Source organism: Sylvia atricapilla, chromosome 12 (genome assembly GCF_009819655.1).
Source record: "Sylvia atricapilla isolate bSylAtr1 chromosome 12, bSylAtr1.pri, whole genome shotgun sequence".
In the NCBI taxonomy this organism is placed as follows: domain Eukaryota; kingdom Metazoa; phylum Chordata; class Aves; order Passeriformes; family Sylviidae; genus Sylvia; species Sylvia atricapilla.
In genome coordinates this window covers 15,724,267-15,748,546 of record NC_089151.1, presented here as the reverse complement: position 1 = coordinate 15,748,546, position 24,280 = coordinate 15,724,267, and the positions used below count along the sequence as shown (strand labels likewise).

General features: G+C 37.9%; 1 protein-coding gene and 1 long non-coding RNA gene across 2 annotated transcripts in view; both read right to left on the bottom strand.

Annotated features, from left to right (window-relative positions):
* Positions 1-24,280, bottom strand: part of ZNF536 (zinc finger protein 536) — a 232,536-nt gene that overhangs the window by 9,966 nt on the left and 198,290 nt on the right. The window contains exon 7 of the mRNA XM_066327932.1: positions 9,570-9,722. Within this exon, the coding sequence (XP_066184029.1) occupies positions 9,570-9,722 (153 nt within the window). The remainder of the gene's footprint in view (positions 1-9,569; positions 9,723-24,280) is intronic.
* Positions 17,146-24,280, bottom strand: part of LOC136366685 (uncharacterized) — a 28,263-nt gene continuing 21,128 nt past the window's right edge. Inside the window, exons 2-3 of the long non-coding RNA XR_010744551.1 lie at positions 17,407-17,474; positions 17,146-17,303 (exon numbers count right to left, since the gene is read on the bottom strand). This is a non-coding gene — a long non-coding RNA (uncharacterized lncRNA). The remainder of the gene's footprint in view (positions 17,304-17,406; positions 17,475-24,280) is intronic.

The window sequence follows — 24,280 nt, the reverse complement described above, 5'->3', positions numbered from 1 at the left end:
TCAAACCACATCAATCGACCTTTTTAGAGGAGGAGAGCACAGAACCTCAAACAAGTGGTGCTCAGCAGAGGGAGAGGCAGTAATTAGCATGGTTCATGCTTGAGGCCTCGGTCCACACAGCTTAACAGAAGAGATCAGATTTAAACATTTCAGTGAAGGTTCTGAGTCTTTCCCAATCATCTAATCAAGCTCTGGCGCTTCACTGATGAGGAGCAGGGGCTGTGTTTAGTGGAGTTGTGCAAAAACAAACAGTTCCTACTGAACCACAAACCTGAGACAGAACACTCCTGTCTTGGCTTCTCTGGTCCCAGGTGGGCACCTGAGCATATACACACCCACTGCTGGCCTCTGAGAGCAGGGACAAGAGGACAGAAGACACTGGCTGTCTATCTGCATTTCTGCAGGGCTGTTTGGGAGTGTGCAAACTCTGACAGCTGTGCTGCCAGTCAGAACAGGGACACACAGTAACGCTGGGTGTACAGCATCCACACACTGCAGTATTTTTGGAGCTGCTTTCAGTTGTTCTGATGTTTGTCCAACCAGTTACTGTCAGCAGTCACTAGTGACTTCTGACACAACTTAAACAGTTCAGGTGTTGCCTAAGACATGAGACTGGTGAAAAACAAGTGCCAGACTCGACAGGGTTAAATGTTCTCACTTTTGAATTTTCACTCCTCTTAATTGACAAGCTCTTCCTCAGCATCCCCTATGACTTACGGAAATCTTTAACACAATTATATTGAGCACTTCCTTTTATTCTAACAATAGTTCAGTGTGTTTGCAGTACACATCAAGTGGCACCATCAAAAAGTGTGTCCCAGCATTGCAGGCACTACGTCATTGCTGGAGAACCATTGCAGGGAAAAGGAGAAATTTGTGATGTAGTCTGTACTGATGTCGCTAAACACATGCAGAAACTGCTTAAAGCAGTATGCATATGTAAAAATGGGTACAAGTAAGTTTAAAAATGCTAACTAGAGAAAATGCTAGTTCTACTTTGTACTTGTAAAAATACCTTCAGTCTAAAGCCCTGGGCACAACATACTGTTATTGTGAATTGCTAAGCCTTGAAGTCATTCCGTTTTCTGCTCTCAGGCCCCTCCACAGAGTGAGCTTCCTTTCAGCAGAGGAGATCTGTACACAACTCACCACCAACGCCATGAGCATTGGACTGAGAGAAGACACTGACTGAGACAGTGTGATAAAAAGTTCAAATCCCTTCCAGTGTGCTGCCTCTGTGGTGCTCCCAGCCCTCACATGGCTAGAAATGAGATCTAAAGCTGAAGGTCTGAAATTGAACTCAACATGTAGCAACACAGTGTGCCACCTTTGCAATACAGGGCTGGCCAAACAGCATTGTTCAAAGGGAGCTATTCAAAACCTCACTGTTCTCTTCCAGATCCAAATACTGGCTGTGGTTAGTTTACTTCAAAGCAGTCTTAAATGCTGCTATTTCAAGGGCAGGCATTGGGAGAAGGGAGTAGGATGGAGTCAATCATCTTTGAATCTTTTTAATTTAGTCTGTCAGTATTTCCTAAATTCAGTAATTGTGCCATTATTTAGATGCTACTTCATCCATTCAAATTAATAACCAGCTACACCCTGTGTAAGACCCTGTACAAATGACTAAACAGAGTTATAAGCTGCTGTGGGAAAAATCCCAGTCTCACCTCAAACCAAGCCAGTTTCAGCGGAAAAACCAAAGGATCACTACTTTTCAGGATTCTATCAGTGAATGCAGTAGCACATGTCCAAAGAACACTGCAGGGGACAAGGGAGGTAGGCTATGATTCTTGTTAGAAGACAACCTGTTTGTGTCTAGTACTTTGAGGAAAGGTTTCAGAGAATTCATCCTAGTGTAATGACTACCCTGGTATTATTGCCAAGAGCAGTGTCTGGATGAGTTATTTAACACGTAATATCAGTTCACATAAATTAACGTTGCCATGTAGGAGTGAGGGAACACGACTTTTTCAAAATAATTCTCTGCATTTCATATCCAAGAGTCATTTTTCATTGTTCACAAAGGCAATGGCCACCTTGAATTTGCTAATTCTCTGGTCCTGTTTGCATGCCTGCAAACATTTTCACAGTGGAATAGGATGAGAGAATATTCCAGCATGTAACATTAACAAAACCAAAAAATCTTATAGAGAGTATCTTATCTGGGCATCATAATCACAGTTCTGCTCTACCTACTGCTCTGGTTTACAAGACACAAGATATCTCAGAGGAACTATTTTATATCAGGATGAAGTAAAACAAGAAAAATCCAATGCTGCTTGTAAAATCTGCACAAAAGCATGGTAGATAACTGGAAACAGACATGTTGCCCAGTAGAAACAGGTTTTGTATTGCAGCTTTATAAACCATATATATATATATATATATCTGTGTATATATATATGCACCCAGCTATATAATCTATGCAGGAGATCCCCAGTCACACTCAGAACACAATCTGACCCTACTGGTCAGGGGAACCATCTGCTATGGGCTGTGCAAGGAGACCACAGCCAGATTATAACTAGATTTACAGTTTTTAAGGCCAGAAGGGACAATTATGATCATCTAGTCTTATCTGTTCCCCAACACAAGCCAAAGATCCTCACACGATAATTCCAGCATCAGAGTGTAAATACATATTGAATCTAAACTCACTTGCTTTAGTTCAAACAAATTATATTTCATCAGTGGCAGTGAATAAGATTCCAACATGTCCCTAGGTAAACTGTTTGACTGATTAAGTATTTTTACTGCTCAAAATGTGCGCCTTATTTCTAGCTTGAATTTGTCCTGTGTTTGCTCCTACTGAACGTTGCTACATTTTTCCCTGTTAGATGGAACAGATTTTTTTTTTAATTAAAATGCCTTTTTCCTAAGGAAGGTATTGCAGACAGCAAAACAGTCACTTTTTCCCCTTCTCTTACACTTGAGGGGAATATCCTTCCCAATTTTTCAGTATCATTTTAAATTATGGGTACCCACTAAAGCTTTGATGAAATTTCAACTTGATAGCAATTTTATACAGTCCAAGACTGTGTTTACATCCATAGATTTAGCAATCAACTAACAGCTCATATTCTGTTGCTTCTCTACCACAGTCCCAGGCCCAGTTCATCACTGCTGTTAGTATTTTTTCCTTTACATGTTGCTGATTTAAAATTCATATTGTTGAAAAGAGGCCACTTGACTAAGTGACTAATCAGTGCCTCCCCATGATTTTCTGCATCTTACCATTTTTGTGCCATTGGTAAATTTTATCAACAGTGATTTTTATATAGTCTTCCTAATAATGACGAAATACCAAATAGATGGAGCTAAAAGAGCTTCTGTGGAACTGAGTTTATGTGCCTTTTCATCTCTGTGTACTGATTTTTGGGGGAATTTTTTTTGTGGTTGTTTTGTTGTAGTTGTTGTGGTTTTTGTTGGGGGGATTTTCACATAGAACAGGCTACTTTTATGAGGAGACTTGATAAAACTTTCATAAAATAAAATTGAATTAACTATGCAACCAATTCTCAATTAGTTAACCAGTTCATTCTGTAATTTTACCCCAAACTTTTGTCAGGGTAGTCCTAATTTCAAGGTCTTAATATTCTTTCTTTTGGGAAATACAAGAATAGCCAGAGCTTTTTTACTACAACAAGTGCTCTGGATCTTGCTCTGTGTTCCAAGACAGTTTTGGGGAGTTTTTTTTCAATGAACTTTAATGATTTGGAGAGCTCTTCAGCCAGGGCTTTAAAGATTTCATCTATAAGTTATCCAGTCTCATTTATTTTAAAAAATATTAAAATGCAGTGGGCTACAGCATAACAGCCTCATTACTTAATGGGAGCATTACTGTGTCATTGGAAAATGCTTATGAAAACCATCATGCTTCTTTCTGAGAATAGAGCAGAAGAGTATTTAGTCTTCTATACGATGGTTGATAATTTCTTATCCATTCTTGTCTGGTATTAGCAAGATACCAATTGTTTGGACAGCCAGATACACAGAATTTTGCCCCATTTTTCACAATCCTCATAGACATACATAATTTTTACTATTGCTTTTAGTTTCCCTTATCAAATTTCTATACTGCTATCTATTTAAACTTAGTGCTGTGAGCTTCTCTATTCATTTTTCATATTTAGCATACAGCTTCTTAACAATCTGTTCTGTGCCCCACACTCCCTTTCCCCACTGAATGCCTCCCTCTCCCTTTTAAATAAGATTCCAGGAGTTGTCTGTGGACTGTGCCCTTCTGCTCCTCGTGGTGCTGTTCCTCAGTACAGTGACAGCTGTGCACCAGGGCAAGAACCCCAACCCCAAACACTTGCAGTGGGGCTGTGACAGTCATTTGGGGACAATGTGAGTTGCAATTCGACCCCACACATTTCTTAACAAGCTACAGTTTGTTTTCACGGAAAGCAACTGAAATCAAACATCTTATAATTCCAGAGAATACTGCCTAATGAAAATATTGAAAACATTTTCCAGTATTTTTTATTTTACCATTGAAACAGTTATTGATAACCTATTTTATCCATTGTGCAGCAGATATTTTAGAAATGAATTGCTGTATGGTTTAATTAGTTCATTATTATGCCTATTCTTACACGGTAATTTCTTTTATCATTCTAATCATTCACTTCATACTTTTTAAACCAAATGGAATATCAAAGGTTCTGTGGGATTATTTTTGGATCCTGCACATGTTTCACCACACAATTAATCTGTTTGTCAGAAATACTAGTTAACTTTTTCTCTTTACTACTTTGCTTTACTAGTCATTTTTCCCTATTATATAAGATGAAGCTTCCTGTAACAGGACACAATTTTGATGTTTTTTCTCATTATGTTAAATATTTTTCATTTGTGCACTTGCCATCTGTAAAGTATTTTAATTTTTATAAACTTTTATAATTGAATATTTTCCTGTATTTTTACCTCATCAGCAATATTTATTTAGCCTTTTTACATGTCTTTACTTAGTTAAAACGCAGAGAGACAAATATGGTTGTTGCTTTGCAGGGAAGATTCAGTACATTAATATAAACTGTACACAATTCCCCCAAAGCATATATATACGTTGTAAACCTGAAGACTTTTTACACAGCTGCTTATTGCTAAACAGTGCCTTGTCCAGAAGGGGACAATCTGTGTCTCTAATTGCTGTCACTGAAGCTGAGATTCATTATGTGACTTTCCCATTAAAATGTGAGCATTAATTTGTATAATGAAATATCACCCACTGCAGTGTTCATTAGCCATGCCCTACTGTATACTGCACATTGTTAGCTACCTAGAAACTGTAGTTAATTTCACTAATGGATATTTCCCTACTTAGTGTTTGGTAGGAAATTTATACTGTAACATTACCTCTTAAACTTTTAAGGAAATTTAAATTCAATCAATTATTTTCAACAAAAGTTTGGGATGTCATTAAGACAGGAGAAAAGGCATGCTGTACAATGTTAAGGATGGGAAATCTGGAGGAATCTAGAGAAATGAAAAGTCCTTTTAGTTCATCTTAGAAATGTAAGAATAAAGGATGTTCAATACCAAAATTGTCTCCTCTTGGAGCACACATACCCATTTTCCTTAATTATTCATATTGCTCATCCCACTACAAGCGCCTTCAGAGAATGGCAACAGGCAGTCTTTTTTTAGGAAGGAAATGTGAATTGAATTCATTTAAAACAGCACCATTTTTACTGTATTTCATCAGTTCATCTAAGCATGGTTTAAAATTGGCTAGTCACATTTCCAAGGGAAAATGCAGTAACACGGTAAATGCATATAATACATTTAATATATGCTAGATGTGTGTCATACATATCGTAACAGACTCTCAGTCAATGGACACAGCCCTGCCAAGTTTTTTCATCCTATTCATCTCTATCTTAGTTTCCTTCTGTTTAGCACAATCCAAACCATCTTTCCTTTGCTCATGCACATTATCCTTTTTTTCTTTACTCAAGGGATTTAATTTTGTCTGTCATTCTGGAAATATATCTGAGCATCTAACGACAGCACAAGCCCAAACTGGTCTATATCTGCAGTAGCTTCTGAGGGCCAATGCAAGGTGCAAAGAGGTGCTAGAGTCAGTCTGAAACCAGCTCCTACATAATGTGTCCCCTGTCAAAGGTAGGACATAAGAAATCTTAATTTCTTACACTTAACTGTTTCTGCACAATCCAAAGATCAAGGCATGCAATGTAAGCCCACACCTCTTACTGTGTTTCAAGGGGTTTCAAAGTGCTCAGGAACACAAAGGAGATGCTCAGCTCCCTGAATGAAGGGACCTTAAGTTGATGCCTCCAGAGGGGAAAAATGACAGCTCTAGAAGCACCTGTATATGGCACATTATAGATCTGAGATACTCAGATAGTTTTCTTTTTTACAAAATCTGAGCATCTCTGAGTTTTTTGTGTGCTAACCTTCTCAGCTCTACGAGGTATTATTTCATAGCAAGCGGGCTGACTCCCAAAGTGGTCAGGGCCCCCACGTCCCTGCCATGCACTGCTGTGCCCAGACACGCTCTGCCCCTGTCCCTGCCTCTCCTCCCCAGCGTCTGTGTGAGCTGGGAGAGCAGCACAGCCCAGCTCTGGCCACTGGTCAGCAGAAAGAACTCATCTAAGAGGTCTTGAAGAATTCTATCTGTCCTCTCTAAGACCCAAGGCTCACAAGCATTTTGGCCTGAAAATCCTTCCTCTCTCCATTCAGGGCTGTCCCAGAGGAATCTCTCATCCATCAACTGTTTTTAGAGCAAAAAAGAGGAGAAACTGATTTCACAAAATTATGTCCTTTTTCTCTTGTCACATGGGAACAATCAGAAATCATATCTTACTATCATCCCCTTAAAGCTCTTCCTGCCTGAATATCCCAGAGCTGGATAAGAGAAATCCTCTACAGTTGTGTTGGGACAAAACTGAGAGTGCTAAATAAAATTTTGATTTGTTTTCTTCTTTTTACCTTCACAGGCTTATTATGTGATAGCAAACTACACAGCAACCAGGGCTCAGTGTGGAGTAGGTTGCAACCATGAAATATCCAACAGAAAAAAAGAAGCAACTCAAGCCACTGGCAAATTCTTCAAAAACAGAGCACAGCTTCCTCCTCTTATGCAAGATTAAGCCGCTTCTCCAGCTTTTTTGGGCCTATTGCCACAGAAGCACCTCCTGGCTGGATCAGACTTTGGGTCTGCTCTTGGCATGAGCACCAAACCAACCCAGTCGTGTGCCTCCAAACACACAGATGTTCGAAGGAACCTGACTTCTGCTCAACTGCTTGAGCTCATCTCTAACAAACAGGTGCTGTGAGAACAAGAACAGTAATTGAGTTAATGTAGTGGAGAAACACAGTAAAGTGTTTTTTATCAGTCAGTTATATGATCCAGGCATATAATCAAGACAGAGTGTGACATAAAAAGGCAGGAAACTGTCCCTGAGAAGTATGAGCTAACCAATATTTGTTTAATAACTGGTATCTATTACTTCATTTCCACTTACTGCAAAGCAACTTAGTTTTTATTTAATAACTCTAGTAATTTGCCAATTTACATTTTTATATTATTTATTATGATTATTTACAATATGTAAAACATTGCCTCACTTTGACATTATTTACAAATGCTTTGTTCTCAACCTAATGGAAACTGATCTTTGCCTATTTTAAATTTATAATTATTTTTAAATACATTGTAAATGTTGTTTCAATAGTTTCTTTTTTAAAATTTTTTGTTATAATTTACAGCTTATTTTTTTCTTGTTTTAATTTTCCTTAGTCAGTATTAATATGCAATTTTTATGGAATATTTCCATTGTAATTAATTTATTTTCCATTAGTTCTAAGGCACAAATACGAAATGCATAATCACTGCCATGTTTAACTTAAGAACAAAGTGCTCACTACACAATAAAACAAAATGAAGAGGTGGATAACCTCATATTACTTTGAAGATTTTTTTTTTTTTTGCCTCTCAAATACTAAAAATGTCAAACTCTTTAACCTCCATAGTTATAAGATTATTTTCCAATAAAATAAGTACAATTTCTTTACTTTTACTACATTGGAGAGAACACAAATAGGGTTTTACCCAGGTTTCTGCTTTCCCTCACACACACAGTTCAACACACACAGGAGAATATTCTCGCCCTAAATGGTTTGCAATCCAATCAGAAAAAACTACATTGGGATCCCAAATTTTAAATTTCAGTGTGGTATACTCCCAAGCCACCATGCAAAAAAAAAAAAAAAAAAAAAAAAAAAAAAAAAAAAAAAAAAAAAAAAAAAAAAAAAGAAGAACAAAAATACAGAGAACAAATTTTCCCACTTCAACAATGATATTTTTTTTTCTTTAAATAGTTTTAATTTTCTATTTTTCAAAATCAGGCCTCACATACACAAACCCAATATTAAGTATTAGACCTGTGCACACACATAGGAGAAACATATCTGCTGATTTTGGGGAGGGAGGGAAACATTGCTTCTCTGGTATTTCAGTGAAATAAAAATTAGAAGTGAAGTCTTTCAAGTAGGAGATATAACTGGAATATATTTCTTCATGCAATTATTTTACCTTCCTATTAGGAAAGTAGCAGTAAAATTCTGAAATTCAATTAAAATAGTTTAAAAAGAATATCATAATTATGGTGCCTATTATGCCTGTTTCCAAAAAGAAGTATCCCAAACCTCAAGTTTTAAATACTCTCCCAAAGCCTACCATGACAATTAACACTGGGAAGAAAACAGGATCCTATCGACCATATACAGAATTTCAAATTATGCCAACAGGACCTGACATTTTATGTCAGAATTTAATTATGGATAAAAACTTCTTAAACACATACTGTGTGTCTACATGGACCTTGACATGCACATATGTACTTCCAAGCAAACAAAATATTAAAATTTAAATGCAGTGGCCAGAAAAAACTAGTATTGATAGCAGTCCTCCCAGTGAGAGAAATACCAAAACAAAGTGAATATCCAGCCCAGTAGCAAATCTCTGTAGGGTAAAATGCTGTGATTGTTACTGAAATAAAATATGGGAAATTTTACCATGGTGCAAAGCATGATAAGTTTCATTACTTACAAGTAGTAAGTCGTGTGAGTTCTAGTGGGGAGAAAAAAGCAGATCCGTGAAGCTGATGCATTCATATGAACAGTGAGAGGTTAAAAATGAGCATGCTAAATGGAACAAAAATAGTAACTGAGAAAAACATACAGAATCCCTAAGCAGATGCTAAGGAAGGCCTTTGAAGCAGTTAGTATAACTAAGTCTGAAACCAATAGGCTTATGCCTATTGAAGGACAAGGGTAATTGAAGGAAACAGTGATGAAGCAGGGAAGGAGACAGAAATAACCTCAACTGGGAAAAGATGATTCTATTAAAGTGGTCTTTATCCAACAACACATTCCTTGTGCTTTTATTTAAGACTGTCATACATCTTTCTCAGAAGACTTTCTCCAACTAATAAGTCCAGCTCTACAGTGGGAATTAAGGCTCCTAGGCACAGCTGATCCACCCCCACACACACGTGGCTCGTGCCCACAGGGCTCCGCTCACTTGTTCCTCTCACCTGTGTGTATTCTCAAGTGGACCTTTAAGTGGTGGGATGTTCTGAAAGTTTTTCCACAATATGGGCAGTCTTTCATGGCAGAACCAAGGCTCCTGTCTCTCAGTAAAGCTGGCTGCTGGACTCCTACAGATCTCCCAGCTTCTTCTCCAATGTCTGCAACACAGAAACGTTCTCACATCACTTCAGCACATGTCAGAAGTTGTTCTCACTGAAACTGCTAACACAACACAAAGTTAAACATGTCAATACTACACCTGTCTATTTCATTCTTTCAATCTGACAGAATGCTGACAATTCATGTATTTTCTTGTTATTGTCTTAAATTATTTCATCCTTCCTATGATTTTAAGCAGCATATGGTACCTTTATATACTGAATTATACAAGAAAAGAAACAGCTGTGTCAGCAGCTGGTTTGATTTCTTCTTTTGCTTAGTTCCTATTAATTTTTTCCCAAAAAGTTTGAGATTGTTATATTGTTGAATCTATTTAATTTATAAGTATTGTGAAAACCTGTAGGCTTTTAGAGGGAAGAAGTTTGCATCAGTGTATTAAAACCTCCTAAAACAAGAGAATTGCAGTGATGAGGGGTTCAATGTCAATGAACTGACAATGTCTATACACATAGGTAACCAACTTCCTCTGCATCATCTCAGCATTGAAATTACAACAGGCAACCCAGAGTGGCCTAACATCATGTGAAAAACAATGAAAAAAATGGTCAGATGAGGGGGAATTTCTTCTCCCTCTCACCCACAGCTCATGCATTTTCTCCTTCAGAGTTCACAGCTACACTTATTTTTATGCCTCATTACATGATGAGTGAGACTCCAGGACACCTCTTCTCTCTCTTGATATAAAGAAACAGTCATTTCAGCCATCTTGAATGAACTGCTTTTATCCAGGCAGGCAAGGAATAAAAATAACTTACAAAAGACTGACATAAAAATTGCAAAAAAAAATTTTAAGAAATGTAGGGCATTAAAAAAAAAGTCATTATTCAAACCACACAAGGCTCGTCCATAATCTTGTACATAGAGGGTCAGCTAATGTCACTATAAGCATCAATTCAATATCACTATAAACACCAATTCAGGATTTCACCAAAACCCATGGCAAATGTTGAAGCTGTGACCCAGATTGACACTCCTGGCACGTCAGGAGCAGGACACATGGACACAGCATTCCACCCTGTGTAGAACTGAGCTATCTGGGTTAGATCCAGGTGGGGAGCACAGAGTTAAAACCTGCACACAGAGTCTTGATTATTTCAACCATAAACTACTGACTAAAAATGTTCTGTCTTTACCCGTCTGATACTAAACTAAAGCTGTCAGGAAACATAGTGCAGTTTACACAGCATTGCCTTTTAAATGGAGGTAATGGGACATAAGAAAGACTTAAATATTTAGCTCTAATAAAATTTATTCTCACAGTAGCAGAGACTCAAATACCACATTTCTGGAAAAGGTAACACTAACAGGAATTTCAGTATGAATTTTGCTTAAACTGAAAAAGGAGAGGATAGAGCTATTTAAATATATATATGTGTGTGTATATATATATAAATGCTTATCTCAGTCATGTACGTAATCAAGCTATTACTACTTTTCAGAATGAAAATCTGATAGTTTTCACATCACATTCTTGTGTAACATTTTCTGACTGTTCTTAGACTGCAGAGTCAAAGCATAATATTTAAGTTAGAAAGCTAGTAAATGTCATTTTGAATTATCTTCAAGTACGTAAAGTTGCACACTCCAAGAGTCTATTTTGTCTTGGTGAGTACAGGAAAACACACATAGGTGTTGGTCTATAATTCCAATATCCCTAAAGAGTTTAGATTTTCTCTGTTTTTACTCCTCAAAAGTTGTATATAATTATGGCATAAGCTTCTCTGGGGGAAAAAAAAAAAAAAAAAAAAAAATTCCCGAGAGTAAAAAGATTTTTCTGAAGTGCAAAATACAGAATGCATGATGATAAACTGTAGGATTTTATTTTGGTTTTCAATAAATACTATGAGCATTATAGATAAATATATAGATAAAGTTAACAAGCCACTCAGGATGAATTTACAGAATAAGTCTACTAGCTATGTTTTGCTATATGTCACTCTAAATGATGGCCTGTTATCCATTTGCCTTTTATCTTTTTATCTAGAATATGTGTGGCCCAATAAAAAAGAATAAATTTGTAAGATGAACAGCTCTCTTTGCAGATTTAAGAGTCTAATTTTCACTTTACACAAAATTGAATTTTTTCAAGGGAGCAAGACGATGGAGTTTACTTTAGCACTAATCCCTCTGAAAAAGCAAACTGAAAACAACAATGAAGCAAAGAAAGATGTGGGTGGTCTGAAGAGTTCTCTTTTAGATTTAAGTAGACATACAGTAGGTAGCTCCAAAGGCTTTACTCCAACAGGGGCCTTACCTTGAAGAATTTTTTCTTCCCACAGTGAAAGCATTCCTAAGACTTTAAAGCTGGACTGAGGGGTTTTCTTTTGAATTCCTCTGCCTACAAAGCCCACCGAAGCCCTGGAGGCCATCGCTACCTGAATGAGCAGCTTTACATCTAAGTTCTTTTATTTCAAACAATGAAAAGATATGTTCAAGGCTGCCGACTCTCCCCATCAAATGCTAACCCAGCTTCTCTACTAGGGCCCCATTTTGGCACATTGTACCTCTTTGTCAAAGCACTTAAGTTTAAAATGTGCTTAACTTTAAAATGTGTTTAAGTCTCACTGACTCTGCTACCAAGGTTTTCTTATACTGAGTCTCTCAAAAGTGATCTGTGGAAACTGAGGATGAAAAAAAAAGAGACCGACAAGAAAAAAAGTTAAGAAGCAAACTGACGAATACAGACTATGCCAACATCAGAATATGTTGGGAATGAAAAATCCTCAGCTTTACTAATAATCATGTATTCGACACCTCTGATGTTTCCCCTTCTCCTGTTCTTGAAAGCATCTTCACAAGCAAAAACTCTCAGCTCTGTTAAATTGTGCAAAAATTGTGTAACAAAAAGTAGTTGAACGGATCTTCAGAACTAGGATTAGCCTCCACAAATTAATTTACTCAGGAATTGAGCTATGGTTTTGGGGGCTTCTCAGTTCTGAGGATAAAAGATCAGGAAGGAAAGAGAACAGTTACTTATCTTACAGCTGTTGTGGTTCCCTGAGTTATGTGGTCTATATGATGTGCACTTGATGCACGTGGAATTACACTGCTTTTTTTACTCTCCACTTCCATTATAGGCAGGTCAGCATCCTGAATATCTTCCTGCCCATCCCAACCTTTCCTGATTAAAGTGCAGGAAATAAGAGACTAAAGTATGATATAGATGTACATACTAGATGTGAGACTTCCGAGCCTTGCCTCTGAACTTACACTCACTGAGCTTTCCTTTCACTTTATAACTGTCTGTTGACAGCAAAAGTCCTGGACAGAAATGTGAAAAGCAACAATCAGTTCTAAATATGAAACTTTGTGCCAGTCTAAGGCCAAGGAGCAGCTGTGAGTCCCCAGCTGCTCCATGTGCTGTACCTGCTGGGCAGGCAGAGAGTGCTCCCTGACACAGGACACAGAGAAATTCAGCCACAAAGCAGCCTCTGGGGGCAAATGACAGGGACATCTCTTGCATACTACTCCTCAGCTGCACCTAATGTGACTGTGCCCATGTTCTCATGGGATAAAAGCAAGGAAAGAAAGTTCACTTCAACATCATTATCAGAAGGTGGTGATTAGCGGCATAACCAAAGAGCCAATTTGGCCAAAATGTGAGCAAATCGATTTGCCATGCAGATTGAAAAATTAATCAGTCCATAAGATCAGTATTTGAGGGATTGCCCTTCTTCAGACAGTTCTCAGGAGAGAAGGGCCTAAAAGCCACCACTCCTCATCTAGCTGGGAGATCAGGCTGGTTCCACATCACTGCCACAGGCAGAAAGGAAATTTCCACAGAGACTGATAATCCCAACAAACAGTTTTGGGCCAGGAGCACTTTCACAGTAGAAGTAAGTGAGAAAGACACCACCAAATCCTTTTTTGCTGTCAAGACCCTGCTGGTTATCAGAAGTGGTCTAGCCAGAAATGAGCCACGGCTGTGGTCAGCAGTGCCCTCAGCACACAGATACAGTTGTCACAGAGGAGAAATGCCAGCTTCAGTGTGTTGCCAGAAAAGAGAAGACAAACTTAGATGGACAATGACTCTGTGTACTCAAAGCAGAAGCTATCTAGGCAGTCATATGAAGAGCAAAAGGAAACAAATTCTTTGACTTTTCCTTATATGTTCTGTATGACTGATCCACCTGTCTGGAATGAGCCCATAAACATGACTACAAAAGGGTGGATTGCTTTTGTAAAAACTGTTTTCATTTGGTGAGACAGCAGCACTGACTTCAGTCATGACAGCAGCCAAATTCTGAAAGGATCATTTACATACATGTCCCACAAATTTCACCAGAGTATTTATTTGCTGCTTGTATGTGAAGGTGCAGGGATTCACCAAGAGGTGCTTTCATGTTCAATGGAGCTAAATTGCAGCCCTCATGAAGACTAAATCATCAGTGGAGTCAGTTGGAATTTGTCAACTCAAGGTTTGCCAAATAAGCCAAAAACAGGCAATCACATGGAAAAGGTAATCAACTCACAAAATAGGTAATCAGAATTACAAGGATGTGTTTGCTCTTGCACAATTTTCGACACTATTAAAGAACCCTTTGAAAATGTGGCCAGAAGCCTTTAAAGCTACACATAATCCCAGATTTTCATGCATTTCTGAAATTTAAAAAGTTCTTCAAACCTTTACAAACCTTCTTGTAAAAGTTAATGAAACATAGTGCAAGAAGAAGTGGTAGTGACCACAGCTATTTTCTTATGACTATACACCACCCAGATTAGCCCATCTTGTGACAGGAAATCTAATGTCAAAAAGGAGTTAGAAGATACTCAGTGTGTTAATCCTGTCGCTGCTGTCAGCTTCTTGTAAGTAAGCCTGAACTCAACCACCTCATTCCCCTGGATGCAACATGGAAAATGCCAAGTTTCTGGGAAAACATGCTTTACCTTTCTTGTCTATTCCTAAGAGAAAGCTTTAATAATACTGAAATTAGTGGAAAATAGGAAGAAAATTAGAGATATAATAAATCATATTTTTCTAGCTACCTGAAGTACTTCAATTAGTATCATGTGATGTAAATGAGAACAGAATCTGGCCCTGTGCTTGTAATTTGAAATTAGAACCCTATTAATGGATGTCACTACAGTTTTTTGCTAGTGAAGTTCATGGTTTAAAATGAAGGTTCTAATATTGCTAAACATTACAGCTACATTTTAGGCCTCCAGAAAGAGTTACTAATGTCTTAGGTCAGGAACAACTTGCTGTCTCTATTGTTTCATCAAGGATTTAGGTTTTATAATGACCATATAAGGGAATCTTAAACTGTTACTATGGATTGGCAGAGAATTTGTTTAAACACAGAGCTATTTTAGAAGAGAATTGGAAAGGAGGCCTACTAGTGAGAAAGAAGCATTCACATTGTTTGTATTATTAGAAATAAACATTATACAAAGGTTCCACTGGTAAATAAAAAGATACCACGTCTGACATGAGAATTCCCTCTTAGCCCTCAAAACCACACAGACAAGCAAGAGGCACAAACTGCCCTGCCTCTGTTAGCAATTAGTCACTGGCAGAGTTAAAATTAAACTGAAGTAAAAGGTCCAGAACCATTTGTAGGAGGCAAGACTTGCAGCTTGTAGAAGTGAGCAAATGGCAGCCACAGCCAACACCTTGGGCTGCAGGGGAGTAACTGGATGTTATTTCAAGCTCAGCAGGAAGGGAGCCTAAATATTGTAAGCAATTTCTTATTAACTGGTGATGTGGTGGCTGCACACACACCTTAAGCCATCTCCTGGAACAGCACACATTTGAAGATTGGTGGTTTTCACACCCCATGGGCTCAAAACCTTTTGCATGGCAATACTCTATGTATGCAAGGCTGGGTATATCTTTAATGCTTCGCATTGTGGTAACCTGAGACACATGCAAAATCTGTATATACAGCACAGAGAGACATTAATGGAACACTTAAACAAAATTAAGATTTTGTTAATCACAAAATGTTTCTTATCCTCTTCTTTTCATTTCAATCAAATTCCCTACAGAGGTTTTTTCTGGAGTTCTTAGCAGTCTTACGTTTCAGTTTTTTCTGAAATTTTAAAACCTTTTAAGATAATCAGAGATCAAACACAGTTTCTGAGTACATCATTTTAGCTGTTTCATTTCTTTGAAGAATCGTGTGACCAAAAGACATAGAAACTCAGATATAGCACTTAAAACCCAAGGTTGTTTACTTACCATTAGCTGACAGAGCTCAATTTTAACCAAAAATTGAGCATAGTGAAAAAAATATTTTTGAGAAGATATGTTTTTGTATGAGACCCCTTTAACTGTTTTGTTTTCTGTTTTATTTTAAGAAAAAAGACATCTTAAGCACCTTACAATATCTTTCATTTAACAGTTGGCAGAAGGAAACTCCCAGATGAACACTGGCCTGTGTCTTTCTCTTTAACCAGCTGAGTGATCCAAGCTTTTAATAAAGCTGTTCCAATTATTGTAAAAGTCATCTAGTACCTTATAGCCACAAATATTGACAGTTTATTGCACAACGCATTCATGGCATTTGAAGGTCACATCATACATAATACATACACTTTTATAAAAGTGTCTGGAACAAAGAGATACATGATCAGCAATTACATCTTACCATTCAAGGGTGTGATTTTATACTTATTGAAAATGAAATACTATAAGAAATGCAAATTGTTAATAAAACACAAAATAGTTCATTTTCTGTTTTTAATGTTTTATTAATCAGCATACCAAGTTCAGTTGTAGAAAAATCAATGGAATGCCATTCATGCCTCAAGAAGATTACAGTTAAATATCATTATCCTCCAAACCATCACATATATTCTTAGCTCAGCATAAGAAGGTTCAAATTTTAATCTCACTACTGTACACCTCTCCAGCCCAACTGAGGTCAGTGTAACTTCAACACTTACATTTGAGTCAGGATTTCAGCATATTAATACAATATTAGTTTTGATAAAATTGAATTAGAATAAAACTTAAAAGAGTCCTGAAGACTTTTTTTAAAAGATATATGCACATACAGGCATGCCAAACTTCTTCACCCTCTTCCAGTGCCCCTGACTTAAAGGCATTCTAAAAATCACACTCACATGCACAAATGGTGTAAATAAAAGTTATAGGTTTCAATTTGTGCAGTCAGATCTGTGCACAGGCCTTCAATGAATTCAATGCATATAAAAATATACAGAGCAGAGTCATGAAGTGTTTGTTCCTGGTTAAGGAGTCTCCACTTTTTTGATGTTACTACTGGTTCCTGGAACCTCCAGCTAACTAATGAGAGCTGAGCAAGAGACAAATGACCATGAATCACTGCATGTTCCCCACTACATTACTGCCCCAACACCATTTTTGGCAGTTTGTTTCAAAATTGAAGAATGCAAAAACCTCTCCAAAGCTCTCAATATGCAAAACTCTTCCACCATCCAACCCTCCACTGGTTTTTCAGATTTGCCACTCCAAAATCATGACTTTAAAATCCCACTTCCTTAACCTGATTGTATCTGTGGAAGCAATTCCAATCCCAAAGCACCCAGTTTGTCAGATGAGGTTCATGAAATTCCACTAGACTTGTGTAATCTTTCTGCAGGAAAAGTGGTGGCCTTAGAAGGGAATTTACTTTGCTCTTTATCAGAATGTCATTTATCTAGCTTGTGCTAGTTCTTGCTTTCTTCAGAAGAACACACCTGAGCTGCCAGGACACCCACTCCTCTGTCCACAATGTGTGTCTTCACAAGCAAAGCAGCTTTTGGACCTTTTGGACCAGTGAAGTCAGGCTTAAATAGATACTCATGGATCATTGCTTGGAATTTGGACAATGGTCTTTGCCAGCTACCCTGAAAATTTACTTTGGTGTCCAATTATACTTCTGACATCAAGGTTATTCTCCCAACCTTTCATGTGACATTCCTCATATGGTTTTCCCCTCCCTTTCTTAAAACAAGCTTAGAATATTCTGGAGTTTTAACAAAAGTCAGTGTGAACAGAAGTCTGTGATTTTTAGCAGTTTTCTTACCCAAACCCTTGACTCACCTGGGTTAGCTTTGATCCTGTCACCTAAATTTGAAATGGGCACTTGATTATTGACCAGAGAGAACAAAGTCTTTCCAAACTTCATGCAGATTGTATAGTGCTTTTGGACAAAATTCCAGCGGGGAATCTAAGCAGAGAGGCTATCCAACTGGAGCACCTTTTGGATTTGTATGTGTTATTTGTAGGCAGGTGTTCAGCTACCAGATGGCCTTAAAACCCATACTAAAGTTATAGCAGCTTCTACAAGCTGTCTGCATCATATTCCCATCTCTGAGATTTGCAGAGTGGCTACATGGAGCTTGATAAACACTTTTACCTAGCATTGCTCTCCTGATGCCAAGGCTAGATCAGATATCCAATTTGGGAGAGTTGCCTTACAGTCCCTCTTTAATTAAGTACTCCTGATCTCCCACTCCTGGGATGGATTGCTACTGCTGATTAAGCTCCAGAAGTAAGGATCTGTGGAGGCAATTTCATGAGGGAGAAAATGAAGTTGCTAGCTAATCAACTAAAATAACCATTAACTGGACTTCTGTGAATGAATATGTTGCTTTCTTCGTGCCTCCATACTTACCCTGTTTCTTCCATGTTAGCAGCTCTACAACCCTACAAACCAGAGGGGTAAGGGGTGCTTCACCATGACCTCTAGCTTGTGGGACAAACAGAACCATTTGGTACAGTCTGCAAGCTATACAATGAAGGAAATTCAAGGTGGTATCACTAAACCATAGGAAAAATGATGAATCTGAGTGGTAGAGAGTTCTGTTGAATCGTTTTTCTCTAGATTCTTCTCATATTCCCAATATGCAGTCTCTGAGGTTCTAAAAAGAGCAAATTAACACCCATCTCCATGTAGTTTTCCAAATCCATTGACAATTTTAAAAATCTTTTGAGTACTTGTATAGAAATATTTATTAATTACACTAGCCAAGTTTCACCCTCAGTTACTGAGTTTAAAAAAAATGCAAAAAACAATAAATATTTTTTTCAAGTAAGAACCACAGACTTGCCTTCATTATGAGTAGCTCTCAGGGCATCAGGTATTATTGGGTAAGTTCTTGCCCACTATTGTTTAAGACAACCCTTTTTCACTATTATTATTATTATAATCTTATCACAGATTGGAAAAATCAGCCCAAAAGTGCCAGTAGCAGGTCATCAGATTTTATAAATTTCATTCTACTAAAGAAAAGCATAAATTATTTAAAATGTCACAGAAATGTCTTCCTGTGGACACTGGCAAGAAAAAAAAATGAAAAAAACCCAAAAGAATCAAGCACGTAAAAAGAACTGTACAGGTAGCTAAATTACTAATTTCCCCCTTAACAAAATGAGAAAGAATTAAAGACTCTCATTCCATTTACAGGTTACTGATTAGAGAGGTGCTGACAGAGTCTCTAAAGAGTGAATAATGTCATGGTGTGTGTTACAACATTTACACTATGATATGAGAGACTTTTCCAGTATCTGTATTTTCTTACTTTTAAATTTCCAGTGTTCCTTTCAAACTAAATGACCACTTTGAACTAATACAAATACTTTACTAAATAATTTTTCTCCCATTTAACTTCTTTGGTACAAGCCACTTGAGAATAATTTCCAACTTCTTTATCAATTTTATAAAATAAAAAAATAGCTGTATTTGAATAAATACTTACAAGCAACTCTAAACTGCTGAATGTACTTTACTAGCACCCTTTTTTCTATAAATAAAATATGTTAATTACATGAGTTTTGCTGTAATGGAAAAATATTGATTAAATTTGTTACACTGTATCTTGAGAAGGGATCTTTTAACTCTATGACATAGGTTTTTTTCCTCATTGTTTTAACAGTGTACTGTGAGAATACTGAGAACATGGTATTATCTGAAAGGACTCATTAATTTTTTTATAATAATGTATGTCAAAAAAGTACATTAGTAGGTCAATTCATATCCATGTTTTGTAAAATAGCCTTAATGTACATGGATACCATGACATTGTATTTGTGGGTTATAAAAATTTTGAGATGCTGCCTATGGAGCTGATCTATCAATAATCCAGTTTTCCTCTTCTACTACCAAAATATAATTTTTTTATGTGAATTAGTCTGGTCAAAAAAAGAAAAAAAGAAAAAAATATTTTGAATGCTGTCCTCTGATTTAGCTGAGCTTGTGGCAATAACTGGTTTAGGCATAGGCTTCAGTATGCTGGAATGATCCTGAAACTAATTTTGCATGTGTTGGAGTTGGACTGTGGCCATGCACGTCAGTATGCTGGAACAGAGTTATCTAAATCCTGAGCCTTATTTTACATGTGCTGGTGTTGGACTGTGGCCCTGCAATCTTTTAGGTCTCCATCTGTAGCTATCAAAGCCAGGGTGTGCCCAGCCACTCACTACTGCTCACTGCCTTCCTTGCGCAGGCAAGCTCCAGGCTCACACCCACCCTCCCACACTGCGGGGACTGGGAGCTCGTCAGAGTCCTGACCCATCTCATCAACCTTTCCCTAAAGCTTCTTTGCTGCCATGACCAGCCTTTTGCAGAGCATCTCACTAGGATCCTAGGTGGTTATCACCTCCCACAGCAGTGCTGAAAAATACCAACCTCTCAGACAGGTGTTTCCTCAGGTTCAGCACATTCATTCCTTTCTCAGTACCAGGTAAAACAGCCCTCTCATTTTTCAGCAAGCTATGGAGACCATTGTCCCACAACTGATGGAAGACCCTTCCTAGTTTCCCAGCCTGAGTGTTTTCCCTGCAGCCATCAGCCAAAGGAATTTGAAGCCCAGAAAGTCTAGTCCAAAAGCTGGTGATTCTTTACTCCTGGGGAAGTGGACAAGAAAAGATCAGGCACTCAGAGGCCACAATACAAGAAACCCTGGCTGTGCACCAATGCGGAACACCAACCCAGAGGCAGGAATGGGGACTGAGCAAAGCAAAGTCCTTGTACAACATCCTTATTACCCCAAGGTGAACCGGTAACCTCCAGGGACATAAAGGCTGATGGCGACAACGTACAAAGTTTTTGCAAACCTTCTGCTTACTTCCACCTCCTCCACATTAATCCACCAGTAAATACATATTTTAACCCATCAAGAGCGCCTATAAAATTAGGAGATAATCCAGACTGGCTTGATTTGCAAACATACTTCCCTAGCAGAAATTCTGTCTCTTTGGAGCTCAGCAACCTGGGGAAACAACTTCACACTAAGCTCAAAATTAGAAATTTGAATGAAGATTAGGCATTCTTCTCTGGCTGGACAGACAGAAGTTATCTTACTGTCTGCCTCAGAGACAGAGAAAGACTTATTTTAGAAGAAGGAGAGTTGTTCTATCTCTTAACTTATTAGCAATGCACTTTCTTCAAATTCCAACAGCAAAAGAAATTCAAAACCCAGGTAGTCTGCATGCACGGAAGCACCTTTTGTTTAATAAATAATTCAACCATGTATTCCTTTTTAATTTAAAAACGGTCTGACTGAACAGTCAACAGAGTGAACTAAAGTTGGCAAAATACAGTGTTGAAAAATTAAAAAGTGTATTCAAGGCCATATTCATTTGCTTCACTTCTCATATACTGGAGAGACAGGCTGTGCTGAAGTTCTAGCTTTTTTCTTTTTCTTTTAAATTATACACATTCAGTCACATGATGCTCACTTGCCTTTGAAAGCTGCCTTGCCCTGGAATTAGTCTTTCTCTCTTTCTGTTGCTAGTACAGCAGCTGCTGCTCCTCTACCTCCTGAACATCATCAGAAATTCAGCCAAAATGTTCTCACGAGCTCCTCTGCCATGTCTGTGAGGGCCAGACTTAAAGCATCGACCATCTTGGAAAACAGAAATGCTGGAAAACCTTCTGGAAATATTCAGATCATCATCAGATTGATGGCCCCATGTATCAATAAGTGTATAGTGAGGTACAGGAAACACATCTGGCAGCAAAAATCTGCAGATACTGATGCATTGAAATCCATCCCAGGACTGTTTGTAACACACTATTACAAACGAGTACAAATACTCGGGATCAGTTGAGTGTATTTGGTAGTGACTTACTCTTTTGAAGACAGCCAAAAGCATATAGCACTAGCTTAAATATGAATTCAGAGGCTCACTTTCTGTAAAATAAAATTCTTAACAGTAAGCTGTTAGAAATAAGAAAGAAAAAAAAAACCACAGTAAACTCTTACACAGCCGTCTGAACCACGTTTTTAAAGAATTTCTTGAGACTTGGAGCAGATCGAAAGGAAAAAGTAATTCTGTGGAGAAATCTCCTTATTTCAGATTTCTGTATATGAATCTGTTCCCCCCCACACCCCAAAGCAGAAGCAGGTACTTGTTGGCTTCTCAACACAGAGCAGCCTTTAAGCCTCTGCTCTGCCTAGTGTTTGGTTCCCAGCACTCTGAATGGCTTTCCCATGTTCTTCATCCTTTCTGATCAGCTCCTTCTGGAGCAATGACCATTCTATAAACACCAGAAAACAGCTACCAATATGAAATTCCCAGGCTGATCATGCTCACATAACATTAAATGCTGACACAAGGAAAACTTATCTCATAGAGGTCAGATATGCAGGAAAGAAGATCTTTGCTGGGAAGGAGGAGAGGGGAAACCTAACCCTTACAAAGTAACATTGCCTTTATAGAAAATGACTTGGCAATACGATCTTTCAAAGTGGACATATTTATTTAAAACTCATTTTGGATCCTCTGGATGACAGATATGAGTCACATTTAGGAGACAGAAGTTCCACAAGTGCATCCTGACTATTACACATCTTATGGAAGAAGAGCAGGCTTTCATAAAATTTTCCCTATTCTGAGCACTAGTAAAATTTCCTGCAACATATAGGATGAAAACAGCAACCAGACCAGATAAATTTGTACAGATAGTACATTTTACTATCTGTACAAAACATTTTCCGTTGCTCTGACAAAACTGGCTATGAATGATGCATCCAAAGTGTATCTCTGAATCTGACAAAGTATGAACAAATGCATCAGAGATTTAGACACAACTCCTCCCCTGTAAGTCAGAGAATCTCCAGGTTCTAATTTTGGCTGGTTACTGGCTTGCACCGAGATGCTCTGCATTACGTACCATGTCAGAGAACAGACTGATTCAAACCCTGAGAATGCAGGCCCCTGCATTTGTGCAGACACATTTCCATGCCCTTGCAGGATGGCAGTAGTGGGAGCCACTCCAGCAGCCTGGCAAGCCCACACAGAATTTGGTACATGACAAACTGGCTCGCTCCAGATTACATTTGAAAGCTGTCTACAGCGGGACTGGCCAACCTAACAGAGTCATGCATGGGGTTGAGGAAAGGTGAATGGCAGCATAAACTGGTCAAATGAAACATATAATTCTAACAATATTACTAGTACTAGTTCTTTTCTGGCTAAAAATTCTACCTGTATGTGTCCAGTCATGAGGGTCATAGGTATTTGTTTTAAAAGAGAGATTCTGTCGACTATTGGGCAGTGGAGCTTGCTGATAGATGCTGAAATATTATAATAAAGGGTGGACAAGCAAACAGTATCTCCCTACTGCTGCCATTTTTTCATCAGGAAAAACTGCAGGAGAGTAGCACTGTGTATTTAAAAGATACAATGATGGGAAGCTGCAACTTCAGAAAGGCAGCTCAGATACCAGACAGGATGTTGAGGAGGGCTGCAGATCAGTGGAACTGATTCCAGAAAAAAATTGCTGGATAGTCCATTATCTGCAGTGCTGCTCCAGTGAGTGCTGTTCGCCAAACAGCAACATACTTCCTCTCTGTGTTCTAGGGTTCTTTTCAATTAATATTTGTTTTAGTTATGTTGAATCACTGCTCATCTACTAAGATATTATTTGATTAAAAAGAAAAAGAAAAAATCCTTTCTTCTTGGTTACATTTTCACACAGGTTTTTTGAAGTAGGAGAGTAAACACACAGTCCCTATGATGGCAATTTCCATTCATAGTTTGACAACTAAATGTTGCGATGTTACTTGAAACTCCTGCCTCTTATCTTTCAATTTTTCTTTAGGGAAAAACAGCACAGAAATATACTCTGCCATCTATTTGAAAAGATGCAGATATATTCCACCTATGATGATGCAATTTTTTTGGAACTAAGACTGTGATCCAAAACAGCAGTCTGATCTACATTTTAACCATAACTATTGCAATAAATAAAACCAAACACGGTGATTCTCTACATATTTATATTTATTCCGATAACACTTTGCAAGGTTTCTGGCTGAGAATTCTTTACATAAGTAATCATTATTGAAAAGCTTCCCTGAAAAATATGTATCTTAAGACTGTAGTCAAAGCAGAAATATAGATAGGAGAGGGTATTCATCCAGATCTTCTTTGTTTTTCATCTGTGGTGCAGAATGAAATTGCTGGCCATCAAATGTTTAAATATCTGAGGGTCTTTTGGTGGGAGACAACTATATAAGACCAGTTAGGGGCAGCTGATTGTCCACATCACAGAAAAACCCATCTCCTCTAGCATTTCCAGAGACTTTGTATAGCATGGTCATTTGAGGCAGCAATGGCAAA